This window comes from Macrobrachium nipponense, chromosome 29 (assembly GCF_015104395.2).
Source record: "Macrobrachium nipponense isolate FS-2020 chromosome 29, ASM1510439v2, whole genome shotgun sequence".
Classification (NCBI taxonomy): Eukaryota; Metazoa; Arthropoda; class Malacostraca; order Decapoda; family Palaemonidae; genus Macrobrachium; species Macrobrachium nipponense.
Genome location: NC_061092.1, coordinates 3229008 through 3253007, shown reverse-complemented (window position 1 = coordinate 3253007; position 24000 = coordinate 3229008). Strand labels below are relative to the sequence as shown.

At 37.1% G+C, this 24000-nt stretch overlaps 1 protein-coding gene across 3 annotated transcripts in view; it reads right to left on the bottom strand.

Moving 5' to 3' along the window:
* LOC135206040 (serine/threonine-protein kinase 26-like) overlaps positions 1–23421 on the bottom strand; it is a 116149-nt gene extending 92728 nt beyond the window's left edge. For 2 of the 3 annotated variants that reach the window (XM_064237221.1, XM_064237222.1), the window contains exon 1: positions 23027–23421. In XM_064237221.1, coding sequence (XP_064093291.1) covers positions 23027–23044 — 18 coding nt within the window. In that variant the 5' untranslated portion in view covers positions 23045–23421. Of the gene's footprint in view, positions 1–16337; positions 16353–23026 lie in introns of all 3 variants that reach the window. The other variant, XM_064237220.1, reaches the window with a different exon arrangement.
* Between the last annotated feature and the right edge of the window lie 579 nt (positions 23422–24000).

Here is a 24000-nt window from a genome sequence, read left to right as displayed (position 1 = left end):
AAGCCTGATAACAGTCTAGTGAATGAACTTTTATTAAATGTTATCAAAATTAAAATCACCATGACTGGGAAAAGAGATGGGGATATTATATTCATACTTTGTCAAGTTCCAAAGACAAAACCTGACATTTTTTTCACAAACTTCGGAAAACTGGCAACGTTAACAAATGGCTCAAATGAACTTGACCAGGATGAACAATTTCAACGTATACAAAAATTAAGTTCCGCCACTATAATGAGAAAATTGGCCAAATCTCTCTCTCTCTCTCTCTCTCTCTCTCTCTCTCTCTCTCTCTCTCTCTCTCTCTCTCTCTCTCTCTCTCTCTCTGAGGAACCTGGGGGCAACCCGAACGAGCTGTAAGGTCTGTAAGGTAAGGTCTCGCGTGTGATTACTAAACGAAACATGGAAGATGCAGTATGATCACATGATAAAAGAAAAAAGTGAAATGAGTGTTATTTCATGAATAAATTCTCGTCAATACTAGTTAAACCTTTCAGTACAGACATGAACTTACCCAGAAAGCGAAACCACGAAAGTATTCTGACATAAAAGTGTTTCGTAATAAGGCTTGAGATACTTACGCCAAGAACACACACATACACACACACACACGCACGCACACAGAGAGGGGCATGCCTAAGAATACCCAATACCAGGCATACCAGGATTGCAACAAAGGTGCCAGGCGTCTCCTAGAGGAGAGAGAGAACGCGTGACCCGCATAAAGTTGGGGTATAATTGTAGACAAAACACAGTTCGAACCGAGAAAAACAGTACGAGAGACTTGTCCACCCAATCTCTCGTTCGCTTTGAAATCTCGCTCTGTTGTGAAACGGCGCTGATGCAAGAGACTTTTTTTAAGACGTGACAGAAAATGTTCTGAAATGTTATTAACAGGAGTCACACCAATCGAACCGACATATTTTACGACACGACAGAAAATGTTCTAATATGAAGCAGGAGTCACAACAATCGACCGACATGACAGAAATGTTCTGAAATGTTATTAACAGGAGTCACAGCAATCGACTCTCATCTTTCACGACATGAAAGACATGTTCTAATATGAAATAGGAGTCACAACAATCGAACCGTCATCCTTTACGACATGACACAAATGTTCTAAAATGTAACAGTAGTTATATCAATCAACTCTCGTGTTTCAACACTGGACAAAAGCGTTCTAAATTGCAACAGGAGTTATAACTTCTAACTATCATAATTTACAACAAGACAAAACAATGTCCTAAAGCATAATAGGAGTTATAACATTCGAACGTCATTTTTGACTAGACAAAATAATGACCTACAGTAAAACTGAAATGATATAATAATAATAATAATAATAATAATAATAATAATAATAATATTCTCCCACCGATTTCTAGATGCATTCCAATTCACTCAATATTTCAACACTAGTCAAGGTCACTTGACCTTCGTTCCACCAAAAAAAGGACAAAGGGTTCACAAACCAAGCATAAAAAAACTATGCCAAGAACAAAATGATCGTCTGAGTTACACAAAATGACTAAGAATAAAACCAATTAGAGAAAAAAATATGAATACGTTGCAGAAATCACAAGCGAAAAGAATGACCGCGTAACTCAATTTAACGCTGTAACCGAACAACATGAATGAATTATCTGTAGAGAGGTCACATTTAAGCATAAAGGTCAAAATGCCAATGTAAGTGTAATTTATATATATAATATATATATATATATATATAATAAGATATAAGTATATATATATATATATAAACTATTTACTGTGTATATCACACAAAGTAACAATATGTACTTGAGTGCAACGAGAGAGAGAGAGAGAGAGAGAGAGAGAGAGAGAGAGAGAGAGAGAGAATGCAGCGCAGAACGAGGGCAAAAGTAAGGCCCGTTACATGACGTATTATATTATCTGATCTTGAGCGAAACGGCAAGAAGGCAGCCCACAGCGCATGCCCAGATCCGCTTGGCTGCCTCTCAAAGCCACTTTCCTCATCCTTGGAAAGGTTCTTAGATAATAGGAATTATGACTTGACGATAATTGTTACTTAATAGTGCAGTTTATTCCACTTTTAATGAACGGGGGAAATAGAAAGTGCGGTGTCATCGCAAATACTCGTACCACTTTTGGAAGCTTGAATTTCAGATAAGTCATTGGGCCCTGTGTGGGCTGGTTCAATATGAATAGGGTTGTTTTCCTCTGAATAATAATAATAATAATAATAATAATAATAATACCTAATAATAATAATAATAATAATAATAATAAGTTTAATAAAAATCAAATTTTATAGTAAACTGTATAATACGTTCTAGATAAGTAATTGTGGATTTTATTACACAAACTGTTTTTCACGATATTGAAAATTATTAACTATATAATAATAATAATAATAATAATAATAATAATAATAATAATAATAATAATAATAATAATAATAATAATAGCCATATGTCAGTTGCTTACGTATAAGCAACTAACAGTATAACAGGATCAAATGGAAATTCTAACATTGAGTGGAAAATTCCTACGTACAGTCAGGAGTTACACAAGGAGGCAGCTGACGACCATCGTTATTTTCATTTTTCTGTTTCTGTTGAAATTTTTCATCAAAAAAAAAAAAAAACAACTTTAGTGCAACCAAATAAGGAACTGTAAAATGACGAGGTTATTGCTTTTAAGAACGACATTTTCTAACTGAATTCTTCAACTTAAAAGTTGTGTGTGTGTGTGTGTGTGAGAGAGAGAGAGAGAGAGAGAGAGAGAGAGAGAGAGAGAGAGAGAGAGAGAGAGAGAATCAACCCGATTTTTCTCACCTCAGGCGCTCCATGAGACAAGATTTTCCCATTCACTTTTTATAACAAATATGTTTAAATTTAAATTAATTTTCTTGGATAACAAGAGGACAATGAAAATATTTCAACCACAAAAAAGCGACAAACCAAGTTCGTCTTGTTCATAGAGAGCCCTGCCTTCTAATTCTCTCTCTGAGAATTGAAGGGCGAGATTAACGAATGAAAAAAAGGAAATTTGCAACATACTGGCAGAACGATATAAGAGAGAATTCACCCCTAGAATAGATAATGAAGATAATGATATAGAAGTAAGGATGAAAATAGTGAATATTTAGCTGACATAGATATTAATGAAGCTGATATTGTGCAGGCTATTAATGAAATTAAAAATGGAGCTGCTGCAGGGCCTGATGGAATTCCTGCTATTTTGTTAAAGAAAGTAGTTCATTCTATCGCAAAGCCACTTGCAATATTATTAAGACAAAGTGTAGATACAGGCAAGATATATGATGAGCACAAATTAGCGTATATTACCCCTACTTTCAAAAGTGGATCAAGACTAGAGGCAAGTAAAATTATAGGCCTGCCCTGTGAGTCTAACATCACATATAATGAAAGTGTATGAAAGGGTAATGAAGAAAAATATTATGAAACATTTAATAAAAAATAATTTGTTTAATAAAGGACAACATGGTTTCGTACCCGGAAAAAGTACACAAACCCAACTGTTAGTCCACCGTGAAAACATATTCAAAAATATGAAAGCGGAAATGAAACAGATGTGGTATATTTAGACTTTGCAAAAGCTTTTGATAAAGTAGACCATAATATATTAGCGAAGAAAATTAGAAAACACAATATCGTGGATAAAGTAGGAAGATGGTTAAAAGAATTTTTAACACAACAGAAAACAGATAGTTATTGCAAACGACGAGAAATCGGATGAAGCCAAGGTAATATCCGGTGTGCCGCAAGGTACGGTGTTAGCTGCAATACTGTTTGTTATTATGATTGCCAGACATAGACAATAATGTTAAGGATCGGTAGTGAGTAGTTTCGCAGATGACACAAGAATAAGTAGAGAAATTACTTGTGATGAAGAGTAGGAACGCTCTACAAAAGAGACCTTAACAAAGTATATGATTGGGCAGAGGTAAATAGGATGGTATTTAACTCTGATAAATTTGAATCAATAAATTATGGAGACAGATTTTCCCATTCACTTTTATAACAAATATGTTTAAATTTAAATTAATTTTCTTGGATAACAAGAGGACATGATAATTCAAGCATGGAACAGATAGAAGGAATAGCAGAAAATATCATGGAACTAAAAATATCAGAAAGAGCAAGCAGAGGTAGATTAATAGTGCCCAAAAATATACCAGGAAAAATAAGGAAAGCACACAGGACATTAATCCACTACGCACCAGCATCGAAAATGCCAGAGTCTATTCAATGCGTTGCCAGCTCATCTGAGGAATATATCAGGAGTGAGCGTAGATGTGTTTAAGAATAAGCTCGACAAATATCTAAACTGCATCCCAGACCATCCAAGATTGGAAGATGCAAAATATACCGGAAGATGTACTAGCAACTCTCTGGTAGACATTAGAGGTCCTCACACTGAGGGACCCTGGGGCAACCCGAACAAGATGTAAGGTCTGTAAGGTAAGGTCTCTCTCTCTCTCTCTCTCTCTCTCTCTTTTCCCACACCCACCCACTGACTCACCTGCTTCTCTTCAAGCCCCCTTGATACTATCCCTGTGTCGTCTGGACAGGTTTAAATTTCAAAGCTCTCCTCCCTCACTCGTTCCTCTCTTGCGGAGCTAAACCACATAAACCTGGCCCCCTCCCCCCCATCCCTCTTTCAACACCAAACCAACCAAGAAAATCTCTCTCTCTCTCTCTATGTTGATTTCCAACCTAACAAAGTATGTCAATTAATATATTTTCATAGGGAATCATCCGTTACTTTATGAACTCGTTGTTGAATGATATAATTACTCTCTCTCTCTCTCTCTCTCCTCTCTCTCTCTCTCTCTCTCTCTCTCTCTCTCTCCTTCCATTTTGGTTGGACTAAGGTCCAGGCTAAAAATACTAGCACTCCTTTGACAAACACTCTTAAGTAAAAAGTATGATTTATGTATGCAAGTGTATAACGGCGTCCTCTATAAACTATGTATTCATATATAATCTATACATAATTCATAAAGCGCGCAAGCAAGTTTCCAACGCCAATATGCTTTGCTAATGCAAATTTGTAAGCCTCACTGCAAACCCTCTAAAATCATGACTCACTACTGGTGCCGGACCCATAGCCCAAAACGTCTTGAGAGCAGTTTGAAGTTGCACAAAGTTGCAAGGGAGCTGCTCGTACTCTTGCAAACTCTCACACACACACACACTGTACCCTTTGTCCCCTAGAACGTCATTTAACAGCATCACCCTCTCCCTCTCTCAAATTTTGGCAGCCGACGTCACGACACTGCGGAATGCCTGAGGGTCCTTTTATAACCCAAATTCACGAGGATGACAAAACATGTTTCCCCCTTCGAAGCCAGCCTTTTCTAAATAAAGTATTTCGCTCCTCGATTTCGTGGTTTCTTGCCTTTTGCACAGCTCTTCCTTGACCTTATTTTGTCATCCCTATCACCTTTTCACGATTTGGATGTAAATATTGTAATAACCGTGGTATGTAAAAACTATACAACCCCCTCTAAAAAAAATGACAGAAAAGTTAAAGACTATTGATCCCCCGCCCCCAGCCAAAGACACAAATATGAGAGAGAGAGAGAGAGAGAGAGAGAGAGAGAGAGAGAGAGAGAGAGAGAGAGAGAGAGCAGGCTGAACTGGGGTGGTCAGAGGTCTTCTACAACTACAGCTGCTAAGACAAACAAAATGAAACAAAACACTTCAAAGAGAGAGAGAGAGAGAGACAGAGAGAGAGAGAATCACTTCACATCCGCACCAAAACAAAACACAAGCAAAACGGACGTCCGTCCTCCGTCCCTCCCTCTCTCTCTCGCAGGAGCCGTGAAACGTCAAATCCTATTGTTTTATGGGGGGGTTAATACAGGATGGCCCTCCTTTTGTTTCCGGTAACAACACAACTGTCCTGCAAAACATCGACCTCAGCGGTGACGTTCTATTTACTGATGTTTGTTTCGGTATTACAGTGCAACATATCGGCACTCCTGAAGGGAATTAAATCCTTCAAGGTATTAGTATCCTGTCAAAGAAAACTATACGCACCGCCTTTGTCTGTCCGCCCTCACATCTTCAAAACTACTGAGGCTGTGACTAAAAAATTGGCAAGTTGATCATCCACCCTCCAATTATCAAACATACCAAACTGCAGGCCTGGTCTATCCTACAGCAAAGCCAATAGTCTACGAAAACTGCTATCTACCTACAGTACTTATTTTATTTCCAAAGAGTGCAATAGTACAATCGATTCCCATCAATACCTTATTCCCAATTACAATCGATTCCTATCGATACCTTATTCCCAATTACAATCGATTCCTATCAATATCTTATTCCCAAACTACTTAACACAGTAGACTTCGACCAACATTTTATTCCCAAAAAGCACGATATAATCGATTTCTAATATTTTATAAAATCGATTCGCAACCAATACAGTACACCGCACATTAAGTAGGCAAGCGTAGGAGGCTATAAATTTTCATTGTTAATAAAACTTGTAGAAAAGTACATCAATTGTACTCAACCGAGAAATCTGTCTCTTTCAATAATCCTCAGTAGTAAGCTGAACAGCAAAACACCTAACACTCGAGTATCGAGTATCTTCGACATCTAAGACGTACAAAATGAAACAAAACACTTGAGAGAGAGAGAGAGAGAGAGAGAGAGAGAGAGAGAGAGAGAGAGAGAGAGAGAGAGAGCATGCTTAACTGGGGGGTCAGAGGTCTTCTACAACTACAGCTGCTATGCTAAGACAAACAACATGAAACAGAGCACATACTGAACGGGGGGTCAGGGGGCTTCTACAACTACAGCTGCTAAGACAAACAAAATGAAACAAAACACGAGAGAGAGAGAGAGAGAGAGAGAGAGAGAGAGAGAGAGAGAGAGAGAGAGAGAGAGAGCACATGCTGAACGGGGGGTCAGGGGGCTTAGTGTTACAAGCCATGAAGGAGATTGCTGTCTTCTGCTGTTAGGTTTCATAACAACGAAGGAGGAGGAGGAGGAGGAGGAGGAGGAGGAAGCAATAACAAAACAGCCCCCCTCAAGGTGGTGTGCTTTGCTGCTGCTCCGGATATTCAGCGCGAGAAAGAGGATCCTTCAAGCTAGTACATAATACTGCTTTGAGAGGCGATCTCTCACACAAGACCCGATATCGGGGCTTCAATAGATGTTCTGTGTGTGTGTGTGTGTGTGTTACACATACACCATGTACACTTCTCTCCCTCATCTATAAAACAGATCCACACTTCTTTGTTAAAAATACTCTGGTGTAAGAATATTCTCTCTCTCTCTCTCTCTCTCTCTCTCTCTCTCTCTCTCTCTCTTCTCTCTCTCTCTCTCTCGATAAACATAGAAACTTGTTGCAAGCAAACATGCAAACGCTAACTAGGCTAAAAATTGAATCAGTTCAATTACGTAAACGCTGTTAACTTAAAGGCGAGATGGCCTTACGCTCACATGACAACAAATAGAAATCAAAGGGCTGAGTTTCTACTGAAATTTGAACACAAATCATCAATTATACTTCGACAAACCTTTTGTTTGCAGTACTGGCTGTTTGAAAGCCATCGTGCCAGAAAGGGATATAATAGATGACGGGGTGAGTTCTATAATAATTGATTCCGTTTGTACATAACTGGTCGTGATTTCCGACAATCTATATATCTAAAAAAAATAATAAAGTGACAACTGAAAATCAGTTACCTAAAAATATTTCCCGATAATCTATACACTTTACAAAAGTACCTGCTAACATCACTACTGCACTTAATAAACTTAAGTCATTACAAATCTGAAAGCTTATACTTAGCAGACAACCAATAAAATGATCTAAAATATCTAGTATTTCTATCAAGCTGGCGAAGACTCGTATTTCTGTCAACATGCTGTCAACTCCTAACATAACCCAAAACGAACAAGACGCGCACACAACCTTCAGAGTAAATGGATGTTGATTGACTGAGGGTCAAGTGGACAAAGCATCGGCGTTTCATATCCTAACCAACAACAACAGAAGAATGCAAACATTCAAACATTGTATGCCCACATCACGGTTGCTGTTCCAATAGCGGAGAGTGAGAAACTAGGTTAAATTTCCTGTCATTTAAAATACACAAACTCCATCGTTCTCTGATGGGGACGAGAGGGTGAGAGGGTATAGATCGAGAGAGAGAGATCGAGAACAGCTCAGGGAGGATAAAAAAAAAAGAATAGGGGGACCTCTTTGGGAACACACAAAAAGAGAGGGCAGAACCACAGTTAAATACTACTACTACCTCTTTGCACCGGAATATGAAAGGCCTGAAAAAGGCCTCTGTATTATTCAACAGCTCCTTCAACCAGCGAAACTGACCCAGCCAGAAAAGGCGAAGTCTAGGGAAGGAATGGAAATTGGAATACTACAAAATTTAGGGCCAAAGGACACGCCCTGGGACCTATGAGGTCATTCAGCTCTTGAGATGGAAATTGAAAGTAAAAAGAAAAAACAAAAAAATAGGTGTAAACAAGAGGAAAACCTCGCAGTTGCAATATGAAACAACTGTTGTCAGGAGAAGGTGGATAGCAGGATGGATGAGAGAGAATACGAACGGAGGAGCAGTAAAAAGGAATAGAAAGGGATGTAGCATAGAGCCTACAGTGCACCACGTGAGGTGCACTGACGGCACTGTACCCATACGGGGGGGAAGGGGGGGAGAGTCCACGAAGGAGGATGTCAACAAAACAAGTGCCAGTCAGTAGCCTCTTGATGCCACCACCATCCAACACAAGCCAGCCCCCCCCCCCCCCCAACGAAAACCCTAACTCCAGAATATAAACAAGACCTCCCCAAAACCTACCTGGTGGTTCCTCCCCCCCCCCACCCCCCAGCAGCATTATCAGCTGGCAGGGAGGGGGGTGGGGGGAAGAAGGTGACACTGCACACCGAGGATTGAATGCAGTCACGTCATGTGATATTTACCTACGCCTGTATCTCTCTCTCTCTCTCTCTCTCTTGGAAGCCCGACTTCTTCCTATCTACAATTACAGGGAACCTCGACTTCTTCCTTCTTTCGATTTACAATTACAAGGAACCTCGACTTCTCCCTCCTTTTTATTTACAATTTAGTGACAGCTCGACTTCTATCCATTTACAATTACAAGGAACCTCGACTTCTCCCAATATACGATTACGTGCAAGCTCGACTTCCTTCTGTCATAAACGTACCTCCCAAACGGTAATTTCACGAGTTATTTAACAGGTGTTACAGTGAGACTTAGGACCCTAACGCAAAATTAACTGACGCCAAGTAAATCTATATTTCGTATTAGTTCCTTTCTCTCAAAACCGGCAGACATAATCAATTAACTTAAAAAATAAAGTATGATCAGGAGAGAGAGAGAGAGAGAGAGAGAGAGAGAGAGAGAGAGAGAGAGAGAGAGAGAGAGAGAGAGAGGGTCACTTAAAACTGGTACACACACCCCAGGATTCCTCAAGTGAAGCCAATGTAATGTTCACAGCAACGGGGAGGGAGGGTCATATGCCTCTTTACAAGGAGAGAGAGAGAGAGAGAGAGAGAGAGAGAGAGAGAGAGAGAGAGAGAGAGAGAGAGAGAGAGAGAGTGTAATGGCCCTTCTTACAACTCCTTAATCAACACTTTCACGAACACGAACGAACGAATAAGTGACAGAAAGCAAACTGATTTAAAATTTAAATAACGAAAAACAAAATCAATGATGATACTGCAACCTTGGTGTCGAGTTCGGGCACGGGACGTAACGTCCCTGAGGTCAGGACTTCCCGTCTTGACCCTCTCGTATGATAACGTAATTTGTACGTATACATACATACATACATACATACATATATATATATATATATATATAAATATTATATATATTATATATAAAACAAATATATATATAATATATATATAAATTATATATATTAACACAAATATAATTATATATAATATATAATTATATATAATATATAATTATATATAAACAACCCAAATATATATATATCTATATATATATATATATACAAAATCATATATATATAACTATATATATATATTATACTTATATATATATATATAGACAAAATATTATATGATATATATTATATATATATATTATATATATAATAAAACCACAAATATATATATATATATTATATATATAATATAAACACAAATATATATATATATATATATATATATATATATATATATATATATATTATAATGAACTCAACATCACATTATACATTTACACATCAAATCTTTCAACTTGACAAGAGGAAAAATATAAATAAAATAAAACACGCTAAATCTACTTACTATCATTTTACTGTGATGAAATCTCCTACGTAGCAACACTCACCTGCTGTAGGGTAAAAAAAAAAGGTATTTATTAGATATCAGCAATTGGACTGAATGAATGATCAAATATGAAATTGATAATATGCAATAAACTATAATCATTTCCTGATACTAGCAGTTGACTTGGTTACAAACGTCAAATCTGGGGACTCTGGAAGATATATATAAAAAATATATCTTTCACTTAAATGGCAAAAATTTCAGCTAAAGTTTAAGATATAATAAAAGTTAGTCCTAAATTAAAAAGGGAGGTGACTGCATAGTGATACAATTCGATTTCGTTGGGAAACACCAAAATATAGACTGGTTCTGAGGACGTATCTCTGAGAAGAGCAACAAGCTCTTGAGATATGGATATATTTATGACTAAAATGGTTATGATACATTTAGAATCTAAAATGATTGTATGATTATTTTAATAACTAAAATATGGTTATGACATATTTTATAACCTAAATGATTATGAATATTTAAACTAAAATAGCTATATATGATATATTTATAACTAAAATGGTTAAAAAGTAAAATGACGTAACGAAAACAAAGTCCTCCATTACAAAGGGGAGTGACGGAGTAGTGACACAATTCTAATATGTTGGGGACACCAAAATAATGTTCACAATATCAACTAATACATTAGGATTATACCCTAATCATAACGTTCAAAACATCAACTAAATATCTTAGTCCTGTACCCTAATCATTACTGACTTGCACTTTCATTATCTAACCTTTTAAAAAAAAAACAAACGTTTATGCAATTAAAAACCACGCACAACCACCATTCCAACGTGATTTTATGTCCTCTTAGAAAGTGAGGCTGAAAGAAAAAGTATATGCAGTTCGTTCTTTCACGACCGAGTATTCACACTCGCATAAAAAAATAATAATAAACGACACATATCAGATCCAATAACATTCCTTTCCCCTGATAAAAGCCGTACGAAGCCTCTCCGATGCTGTTTACACGACAGACGACCTTGAACTAAATTGGTGGCAAGACTAAGCAAGGACTCTTTTCGATGTCTATGACACTCCTGTCACCAGGCATATACAACTACGAGTATATGTGTGTATGCATGTAAATATACTTATATATAATTATATATATATAATTATATATATATGCTTAAAAAATTGCAGTATATGCACGTGACTTCATATACAAGCGAATACCACAGGAAAAAAAATGAATAAAACACGGGTACTGATCTGCCTGACATTGTCCTGTGGTATTCGTGTGTGTGTGTCTATGTCTATATATAATATATAGATATATAAATATAATATATAATATTATTCTAAATAATATATAATACTACAGAAAAATGATAGTCAGAAATCCAAGCGCTTTCGTCTTTACTAAGACATCGTCAAGTTCCTTGACAATGTCTTAGTAAAGACGAAAGCGCTTGGATTTCTGATTATCATTTTCCGTGAGATTCGCTTATTTAATGAAGTCACGTGCATCTACTATAGCCAGGAGGGGAAGTGAAACCTTTAAGGGCAAATGTCAACAAAAATTATGTACCTATCTCATAAAAAATGGTCCTTTTGTCTTCCTTACAGTTTTATCCCAAGTTGGGTTAAGTGTCTCTTACGTCAAGATAGATTACTTTCTATTGTTGGCATCTAACCTACGTATAGTACTTATACATAATCTTTTCATAATTTAACATAATTGACAAGGACTTTATCTAAATGCATACTTGAGTAAAAACACACACCGATATGTTAGGACTGAAATAATACTGAAATTCATACCAGATGCGCTACATATTATTTCTAGGAACTGATATTCGTTCAGTTTTCAGTAATTTCCGTTTCCGTTATATGTTATTTCTGCGAACTCGCAGTCATTCAGTTTCAAGTGATTTCAGTTATACTTCACTTCTAAGTACTCCTAAATAATTCAGTTTCAAGTAATTCCAGTTAAACTTTATTTCTAAGAAATCATAGCCAATTACATTTCGAGTACTTTCAGCTATCTTTTTTTTTATTTCTAAAAAAAATCATAATTCGCTTTAAAGTAATTCCAGTTTAATCGAGCCAATTCCTCCAATGCATATTAGACTTTTCTTCTAATTTCTCTAGTAATTGACACCAATGCTGGGAAAGTGGGCGATGAAACACAGGGTGTCCATAAAGTCCCAGTACCATTACAAGTATTTATTGCCTGTAATGGTACTGGGACTTTATGGACACCCTGTATAACTTGCGTATTACTGAATTGATGGGATGGAGCAGACGTGAATGTTGCACTCGTTAAAAAAAAAACGTGAACTGAACTCGTTTGAGAGCAAGTGTACTCGACTAATATTGGTTGGATCGACTGACCTGGGGACAAGCAAAGCTTCGCAGAAATTAGCAATAACTTTTGAGTGAATGATAAAATATATATTACTGCTTCCGAAAAGAAATAAAGATTTACCTAAATAAAACTATATTTGTAACACATACTACTCCACTTAAGACACTAAGTTGTTATGCACAGTTTTTACATTAAATGTTATCATTCTCAGAAAGTTTTGAATGAATAAAAATAAATATATTACTTCTTTCAAAAAGAAATATATAAAATTACCTAAATAAAACACAACAATGCTTGCAACATATAGCTACCACTCCATTTAAGAAACTAAGCTATTATGCACAATTTTTATATACCCAAATGTTAGATAACAATGCTTGTAACATTTACTACTTCCATTACATTTAATCCAAGTTATTGTGCAGTTTTTATATTGTAGCAAAAAAAGCCTAGTGATGCTTGTCCCAAATGCAGTTTGCAATGGTAAACAATTACGACGACTTCTTAAAACTGTGATTGATAAAACAGCAGTTACAAAATAAGCAACAAAAATAAACCCTGACTTTTATTATAAACTTTAGATGCAAGTTAGTGCCATTAGTGTCATCCTAGCTGCCTACGCTACTAGCATCTAGTTAAAAACTTATAAAAGCTACGAAGTCTCCATTTAATGGAGCTGGTTTCAAGTTACAACTGATAATATTACCCAATTTGATCACTTCAATTCCTAGTTTTTAGCATACCTAAAATTTCGTCATAGTGCGAAATATTAATGAGAAAACATTACACACAACACCTCAAAAGTTCCTGCAGTTATTCTTCTGTAAAATAACAACTACATCATTACAAACCTACCCGACTGGAAATGCAATGCCCACATTACGAACACATGAATGAGAATCAACACTTTTTTTCTTTTAGGTCATTGAGAAGCAACACACACACCCAACCTGACCAAAACACCACATTCGATCAAGGTCTCGTCTGACAAGTGTCACAGATAATGACGGTCCAATTAAGGGATAAATGTCAAATAAGACACCATTCAGGATATATGAGACAATATAAATACTAATTAGTGAACTTTCAAGTCAAGAAACTGTTATTTTTAGGCAATTAAATGTAGTTCCTATATCTGACACCTGACAAAAGCATTGTATGTAATCTGCCATGGAATCTTAAAAAAAAAATAACTAACAAAAGTATTGTATGCAATCTGCCATGGAATCTTCTTTAAAAAAAATTCCAACTAAACATTACATTTATAGTATAAAATATATACAATGTGTACAACCTTTGATTTCAAATGCAACAATACTAGTCAGAGGAGATTCTTAAATCAGATAAATCTAACACTATAACTCATAGCATTCCCACACAAGATCTTCCTCTGAGTAGCTCCTGCAGCTACAACTAAAGTTACAGGAGAGTGAAAGAAACTGGTTGGAATGGCCTTTAAGAATCATGCCACTATTTATTCTATAAACAAATCAGCATGGGACACAGCTGCACCCATAATTTGTAAACATATGCTACCTGCAAACCATTAGTAAGTAGTAGTAAATCTCGAATGCTACTCTAATCTAATTTATGAGTAATTAACATTGATACACCTGCCCTAGAAAAATCGGTTAAATCGAGGAACTGATTCTCCCAAAACAAAAGGCACCTAGGCCAAACGTCTTTCCAGGATGCAATGCTAGACCTCTAGAGAAGATGCAACACATAACTTCCTCCCAAAACATGAGGCTCTTAGGCCAAACAATCTTCCACAATGCTACACTGACCTCTGGAGAAGATGCAACACATCTGACACCTCCCAAACCAAGAGATGCCTAGGCCAAAAACAATCTTCCACAATCCTACACTGACCTCTGGAGAAGATGCAACACGTGAAAACCTACCCAAAACAAAAGGCCCTTATCTTTGGCCACACAATCTTCCACAGTGCAGCGCTGACCTCTGGAGAAGATGCAACACATTTAACACAAACTCACGAGTGGACTACACTCGTTTATGCTGCACTTCACTAAAGCAAATGATTTAGAACCATATGGCAGCCCACAACACAGAAAGGTCACTGATACCAACATTACAGGCATGATTGAAAAATTTGCATATCCAGACTTTTACAAATACAGTAGTTTACAATGGAATCTTGTGCGCAGGACCAGTTTCTAAAACCACCTTTAACAAGTCTACCACCATTTAAATAAATCTACACCTCCACCTTTGAAAATTCTTTTATTGATTCTGATATTCCCTCCAGTTAGACAATGAAAAGAGGTTGATTCTCCAGAGATGACAAAACTTATAGAAAGAAATGTTGAACACTTCCTTTCCCGTCTTCCAGCATCTTCAACTTCATTCTAAATTTACAACCTATCAAAAATGTCATCCTCATCTGAATTCCTTTCCTCTTCCATGGTTCCTCAAGTTCACAGCTCTGGGTTTATTGATTACCCAGCCCTGAAAATGGGCTATAATCAAACTTTCTAAAGCAAACTAAAACAAAAAGGTAACTACAACACTCAATTAGACAGTCTGTAAACATTATCTGTGATGGCTACCTTCATCTACTAGAAGTCACTGTGCTTCTAAGCAGGTGGAAGTAGTCGTCAGAATAACGACTGACTGACGAGGGAAGCAAACTATTAATATTCTGTATTTACACCAACGCAGTGCCTAAAATGGAGAGCAGCTGCACTCTTCCACCTAATAGGTATTCTAAGATTGCTTTAATAATCCTGCCATCACTTTTACTCCCAGCATCTAGATAAAACACACTCAATTTTGCATCTGATGACAACTTACTAAATCAAACAATTTAAGGAACCAGAACCCTACTTAAAGACCTATAACTTCACTCAAAGTCCCAGTGAAACAAAACTAAAAAAATTAATAAATAAAATAAAAAAGCATTATCTTTACAATTTTTCAACAACCTCAGTCAAATCAAAACTACTCATGTTTGGAAGTGAATAGGTCTTCACAACAGCATACAGATTACAATGACTTACACAGAGTTTGTAAGCACTCAAGATCTATACATATGCTTATTTACAAGACATAAAATAACAAATTACAACACACTTTTATAGAAGCCAAATTAAGTTTTAAGACAATAAAGTCAAGTTTATAAATGAAACTCATAATGAGTTCACAATTTAACAGCATTAAAATATCCATAAACAACTGCACCATGCAAAATACATAATATTTTCAGTAAACATCAAAAGCTACAAGCTATGTTACAGCATCTGCCAACACTGAAACAGCAAATATAATGTACAAGGTCCATTAAAGAGGACTAACTGCATAACAAGAATTCCAAAAATAAGTTCTATTTCATACAAAGTGTAAAACCAGCAAAATGTTTGTGCCTGCATCAATATTTTTGCAACTACCTGAAAATTGAACACTACAAAATATGCTACAGTATACGTACATAATTTACAACAAAAGAAATGAGTATTTCAAGTATTTTCCTAGTAAGGAAGCATATTTCTTCTATAAAATGTGCTTTTGTAGCAAACTTAGACAAAAGAAAAGATAATGCTCCATGCATTCTTCTACAAGCATCATTACTACAGCTTTTAAAATAAAATGTTCAGCCTCAGATATTACCTAAACACCTCAAGTACTTACCTGAGACTGTAAGGCCTGTGAAAGACAAATATAAAAAATTATTCAAGTGACTTTCAGAAGAATTACTTTGAAATTACAACTTTTCATAAGATGATAATAAGAACTTACACTAAATACAACATTAGGCTGGTACTATGTGCCCACCATTCCATTCATTAGTGGCAATAATGATGGCTAATGTAAAAATCTTACAGATCCTATAATACTGAATACAAATGTATAGGCTCTTCAAAGTACTGTATTACTACACTCTCTTGTAAATGGAACAATGATAAGAAGAAAGTAGCCTAATACTGTATCAATAAGACACACTGCACTAACAGTAGTAATTCAATACTAGCTACCAATGATTCAACAGATTTTGGTGCTTTGAGACATTTCTGCAAAAGGGATGATTCCCATTATGCTGCATCATCTGAAATCTGTACTATTTTGTTCTGTAAGGCCATTAACCCTAATACCGTAGACAGCAAAAGTATTTCAACGCTACCCTGCTGAACACCAGGCATGAGAGAGGTCAATGCTCGACAGAAATGTCGACAATGTTTGCAGCCTGTGAATCTTGACTTGGTCAAGGTGCTGCAATGAAGTAAACTTTCTCTGGAGTTTTAGGTGGAGCATTCAAAGTAAATGGTAAACAGAGTTTAAAGTAATATTAAAACTGGCCTGCAAAATTCTGAGCTATCTATTAACAAGGTTGTCTGTTTGTTTGTTTGTATGGTGTTTTTACATTGCATGGAACCAGTGGTTATTCCTGAAGAAATAAAAAAAGTGTAACATATAGAAGTCCCGTATGGTGAAGGGAATAGATCCTCTTTATGGCTTTAAACAAAGAGGATGTAAATTGGTTTCTGGAATCAGCAACCTTCTGGGGCACACAATTACTTAAAGCAAATTGTCAATATGCTTCCAATAAAAAGTTATCACATGAAATGCTTTAATGTGGTGGAATCATATTTCATTCAGCTTTGTTATTTTATGTTACGTACTTGATAACTGCCAGGAAAATGTAGATGGTTCAACTGGGAATGAATTATATACTACATACTATTTAAAAGAGTATAACTGAAGGCCCCCATGCAAGTGGAAAGTCAACTTGGAGCTGGTACACAACACAGCAAAACAAAATTCCTTCAACATTGCCACATTAGTTGGACAAGGGATTGTGGTGAGGGATTTGCAACTTGGTAAAAAGTCAAGAACAAAGTCCAATTCAGGATGCAGCCTTACAAAACCAATAAGCCAAACAGAGGGTAGTAAAAAATAAATAAATAAATAAGTATCCCTTATGTCTCATTTCCTGCAAAATACTGATATGGATAAAATAAAACAGCAGTAAAGCACATATGTTATTAGTTAATTAAATCAATTAACCTGGGATTACTACAACAAGGTAGCTTTATCCACTGTCATTCACCATGTCCAGCTGATTTGACTAATCCCTCCTTCCAAGGCTTCTCTGTAATATATATTTGGTTTCCAGTCCCATGACTTTGTTATTCCTTCCTGTCTAAAACCTGGTCAATTATTGTTGATTTGAACCATTGCCATATTAACTTTAGGTCTTCTCTTTACCGGGTCAGACGTCTAATGAGTTACTCTCAGGTTCTTCTATTTCTTTGTTGATCTAAGTTCTTGTCTATGTATACTTTTTCTCAACTAATCAAATCTTATCAGAAGAATACAGAATGTCGTTTATATTTATTATTCCCATTTGTAGACATTTCCCTCACTAACCCATTTTTAATTATTCAAGACTTGTCTCGGACAAATACGGTTCAATGATACATGAGCTGAATAGCTAACTTGTCGAGGCAGCTCTTCATATAACATCAAATGACAGCTAAACTCTGAATCAAACTTGCTTCAATGGTGCATTAATAACCTCCAGGTCGTGCCAACCCAAAATACGAAGACTTACGTCATAGTTAACTTATTTGGATGCTGTCCTACTCGCTGGCTCCCACCTACCCACTGGCGCATCTCCTAAAAAACCTACAGAAAGTAAGAAATCCTATTGCTCTGAGACTCAATTTGACTTTAATTTTTCCAAATCTGAAGTCAGGACTCAGGATAATCCATAAATATGGATCTACGGTGCTCACAAATCAGTTCACAGTGTGGGGAATAGTTAATAAAATGCACCTGAGATATCTATACACCATACACTTCAGAAACAAGCATGCTAACGATTCCCACAAAGGGGATGGGTAACACAATCCTTTTCACTTATCATGTCTACATCTGTTCCTCAGAGCGCATCCAGACATCAGAATCGACTCTCCTACACCTGACATAAATAGACTGAGCAAAACCCAGACACAAAGCATGAACCTTGTCTGCTCTGGAATGTCGGAAGAATGTTAAGATACTTTTATTAAACTTCAATACTTTGTCTCATAAACACAACTGGAATCTGAAATTAACATGTGCTACCTTTGTGGTACCACGATAGATTGATGTATTAAGAACTATCCTATGCCAAACACAATGAATAGAACAATTCTTCAAATGGATTTCATCATATGTCAACTTGCAAACTTTTTCACTGCCTCTCAAACTCATTTTGAAAACAAAAACTGCCATTTCCTTGTCCATACTGACTTTGGTAGCATACTGTACTACATGAGTTATGTTAAGTGTTTGACTTACTTAAGAATCATAATTTATGTATATGTCAAGCACTTATCCTTCAAAGACTCATCCCCATTTGCTACTCACAATGCCAAGAAAGTAATCTGCAAGTTGTAAACATGTCAATAACCAATAAATATACCAAATATGACATTATTCCTAGAGTGCCAATATCTAACATAACATTCTCAACAGATATAGATTGAAGACTGTCATAACTTCTGGAAATCAATACCTCAATTAAAATTTTTCACTGACATGACAACAGGCATGTTTACACGGAGCACATTCATACCTGCTTTCTACTGATATCACCTGAATTCAGGTCTATAAGTTTTATTTCCTATTCCTTCCTTTTTCATATAATGCAGGCTAAAGACTTTCATTTGAAGATACTACGTACATAGAAAGAAAAGAAAAATACCCAACAAACAATACTGAAAAATACTTTGTATACAAAGAGCAACAAATACTACAGATCCTATACTCTTGTTTTTTTTCCATCTGTCCATCCGCCTGTGGTGTTTTTGTATGGTAACACTGCGTCCCGGGCTTTAAATAGTTACGGTATGTGTAAATTTTAGGTAATAAAAGGATATCAGGGGTGTACATTTGCAACTGAAAAGTGTTCTAATAATTTACTGTATGCGAATTACACCATTAATATTCGAAATAGGATAGTTATTATTGTTGAATGTAAGCTGAATGTAACTATCCAAAGCCCGGGACGCAGTGTACCATACGCAAACACCACAGGCGGATGGACAGATGTATAGCAGCAATATTTGCATAACTAACAACTTACCAAAGCCAATACTACACTCAATCCCAGGGTTACATCAGTTTTGGGTTAAGTTGTTCCAGACTTAAGGCACTTGCATCATGGTGCTGTTATCTGCTTTACAGTGCTGTAACCTGGACTTACAGCGCTGTTGCTATTTATTCCCATTATAATTATGATGATTCGGATAATGCAATTTTCAGCTTACAGTGCCCTGATGGGAACAGAACCCCTGCTGTAACCTGGACTTACAGCGCTGTTGCTATTTATTCCCATTATAATTATGACGATTCGGGATAAGGCAATTTTCGGCTTACAGCGCCCTGACGGGAACAGAACCCCTGCTGTAACCTGGGGACTGCCTGTAATATGTTTCAATATGTACTGCATGCTTGTTAACGAGATAGTTTTTCCCAAAAGTATGATTTTTGTGAAAAATAACTTCTGGTTCACAAAGTACTAATTCCTTTTTTTTTCCTCAATTACAGAGTTCTGTCATAACTATCTCTCCTGTTCATACAATTTTTAAATGACAGTAACCTTAACTCCTTATTAAATGACTCCCAAGCATATATCAACATCTAAATTCAAAAGGAAAAGCTTGCTATTAAGTTTATTTTTCTCTCAGTCAATGCTGGGCTTGCGTTCCAATTGTATATTCATCCAAATTCCTAAATGTAATGTAAACCCTGATTTAACCTCATTTACTATTTTCTTTACTCACATGGGTATTTCATTCAACAGAATGTTCCATATGAATACAGTTATGCTCAACTTTGAATAATATATTACTATGGTAGTTAAAATATGAGACCCCATAAACTATATTACTACATAAGTTAACAATGGGATTCAAAATTACCTCCAAAACTCTATATAGTGATGTAATCTAGGCTTTGAAAAGTATATCAAAAAAAATCAAATTGTTGGCACACCATTAAAGAAAGCCGACAGCATCAAGTGGCCCATTAAAGCAAGCTGAAGCCTTGCTGATAAAACCTAGAGCAACATAATGTCTCCAAAACATATCGTCCTTTCTCACTAATGTCTTCAGCATCACTATCAAAGCTTTTGGCTGATGCCTGTGTAGATTAGGCAAATACATACCGGCAACATTCTTTATTGATCAGACAGTACATAAAGACAGTATATAATACTACACTTGAGCAAATCTAACAATAGCCTATTTGCATTTGCCTGCACGGAACTAGAGCTTGGCTCATTAGTAACCCGATATACTTAACCTGTCATTACTGCTCCTTAGCCTAGGCTGAACAGTTGAAGCTGCTTATTAATAAATTCGATGACTAGCTTCGCTTCTTCAGGTTTGCCTGCTTTGGAATGAGATTGGCACTCATTGCTAAACTGATACACTCAAACAATTGCCATTGCTGTTCAGTTAGGCTATGATTACATGTAGCCTATACAACAAAGTCGTGCGTTAATCAGGAAACATCTAATTCTAAATGGGATTTCCTGACAAGGGGGAAACCAAAGGTGAGGTGTAATTTTTACACTTGGCTGGGTGACAAAATGTCAGAAATGGCATACACAGTCCTAACATAAATCAACCTACGTTTACCTTCGCTTCCAAATTACCAAAACATTCAAATTGGCCTGGCATGTTATGCACTGCTTTAGCCAAGAGGATCGCTAACCTAACCTACCGTCACACAACATTACCATAAGATTTAATTAAATTATGCCAATTCTATGCATGACTATGGGACCTTCTATAACAAGACTAACCTAGTATTCCGCTGTCTATGTGGCTACAAATGTACGCTAAAGCTTTAACAGCCATCCTAACCTAGAAGTCATAAGTGTAACCCAGCCTAAAGGAAGTCTATGGCAAGCCAGCCTAACCTAGGAAGTCTATAACATATCCAAACAAGCCTTCCTAACCAAAGAAGTCTATGTAACAAGCCAGCCTAGCCACAGTAGTCCATGAAGAAACCAGCCTAACCATGATAAGTCTATGAAGAAGCCAGAAGCGAGCATAACCATGGTAGTCTATGAAGAAGCCAGCCTAACCATGGTAAATAATAGACTATGGAGAAGCCAGCCTGACCATAGTAGGTATATAGCTATAGACTATGAAGAAACCAGCCTAACCATGGTATAGCTTATAGGGTAAAAAACTGCATGGTACAGGGGTGGACCATGTACGATCAATGTGTACAACCCCAAAAAAAGTACATTATAACGTGTCCTGACATCAGAGATGGGCATCAGACGCGACTTCTTGTTGGTGAAAAACGGAGCTAATGACCTCTACTCCGGTGTCAGGACGCGTTATAATGTACTTTTCTTGGGTTGTACACATTGATCGTACATGGTCCACCCCTGTACCGTGCGGTTTTTTTTACCTTGTAGACTATGAAAAGACCGCCAGCCTAACCACGGCAGTCTATGAAGAAGCCAGACTAACCATGGTATTCTAGCCTATAACAAGCCAAACCATGGTATTCTATAACAAACCAGCCTAACCATGGTATTCTATAACAAGCCAGCCTAACCTACAATGTCTAGTATAACAAGCCCATAACAAGCCAGCCTGACCTACAAAGTTTTGATGTAAACCAGCCTAACCCAAGCCTTGCCTACGAAACAAAAGGACCACCATCAATACACAGAGGAAATGAAAACGCATCGTGAATTAACGCGTGGGAAATGAAAAATAATAGTCAAGAAGCCCCGTTAGGTTATTAGAGTTCTCGGGTAATGCCCCTGATAGATGGGAAGATGGCTGGTATGATAGACAGGAAGACCAAGATACGTTATCAGTATCGTCCCCAGAGACAAATTGGGCGTGAAAATGGATTCCGTGCCAGAGACAAAATCTGTTTTAGTCGATTCTTCAGTTTCTCGCGACATAAAACGTCCCTCTCGTATTAAAAGAAACTGAAATGACGTTACGGAAATTACATAACGGGAATGTAAGCAGAATTTACCGACGAAAATAACAATAACTGGCACCTCAAAAGGGCGAATTATCAAAAGAATATAAAAAAGGGTTCATTTTGATTTTCCGATTTTGCCTTCGACGTCGGCAGCTAAAACGGATGAAATAAATAAGACCATGGGAAAATTAAGCCAAATTTAGACCCGCGAAGACCTTAACATTAAGTGCCACCTCGATAAATCGACCCGTTAATAAAAAATTTTACAGAAAAATGTAATTTATTCGACGTCACCGTCAGGAGTAGGAGAGACGGGTCGTCCTCCTCCTCCTCCCTCCTTCTTCCTACTTCAAAGTCCTTATTTGACTCACCGTGTCGTTGAATGCCATGGCTGCTGCTGCTGCTGCTACCTGCTGGCGGTGGTGGGCGTCCTTAAGGTCATCCAGGAGAAGTGGCGGCCGCTGTCGTCACCTGATTTTGACACTTCGGGGGGATCTTCCTTCGACGGACGGCCAATGACCAATACCAACAACAGGTAGAAAAAAACTAAAACACCGCTGTTTTAACGCCGCTTTCGCTCACTCGGCGGCCATAGAACGACTTTCACGGAATTATAACGAATACTTCGAACACTCTGCTCAACCGTTGCACGGTCGCGACCCTTAGGACATATCCCGTGGACAGAGAATTGCGTCGCACAAGCGCTTAATCCATCTGTTTCTCACTGACTGCCTCCGCCATATTGGATAGGGCTCTGAGGACTGACTGCGCGGAGGGATACCGCTCCACCACGGCAGTTAGTCCCGTTTTCATCAATAAATCCTCATTTCCCACCACCAGCGCCAATTCCAAGGCACGATCACTCAATGATATAATTAAATATGCAAAACTATATCATATAAAATGTACTGCGTCGTGTGTTATCGACGCAATGACGAAAAAAGATCGAGCAGGTGGACTGTGGAGGGAAGTTTAAAGGGAGCGAATCCGAGCGATGTCTGGTCACTTTTGTTTTCGTGGGAAATACGACGACTCGCAAACCGCTGCAACGCCAATTCTATAGCACGATCAGTCAGTAATAAAACCAAGCATACAAAAATCAGTCACGAAACGCACAGTAATACGTCTGTTATCGACATTTGAACGAAAAAGGATCGAGCAGGTGGGCAGGGAAGGGAAGTTTATTTAAAGGGAGCGATGGGTAGTCATTTTTGTTTTTTGTGGGAGATAGTACTACCAAACTACGACTCGCAATCCGTTATTTACTATCGTAAACTGTGTCGTCTGCGACGTTCATTTCAAGGTCACACCTTTTACTACAATCGCAGAGGAGAAAAACCTGTGG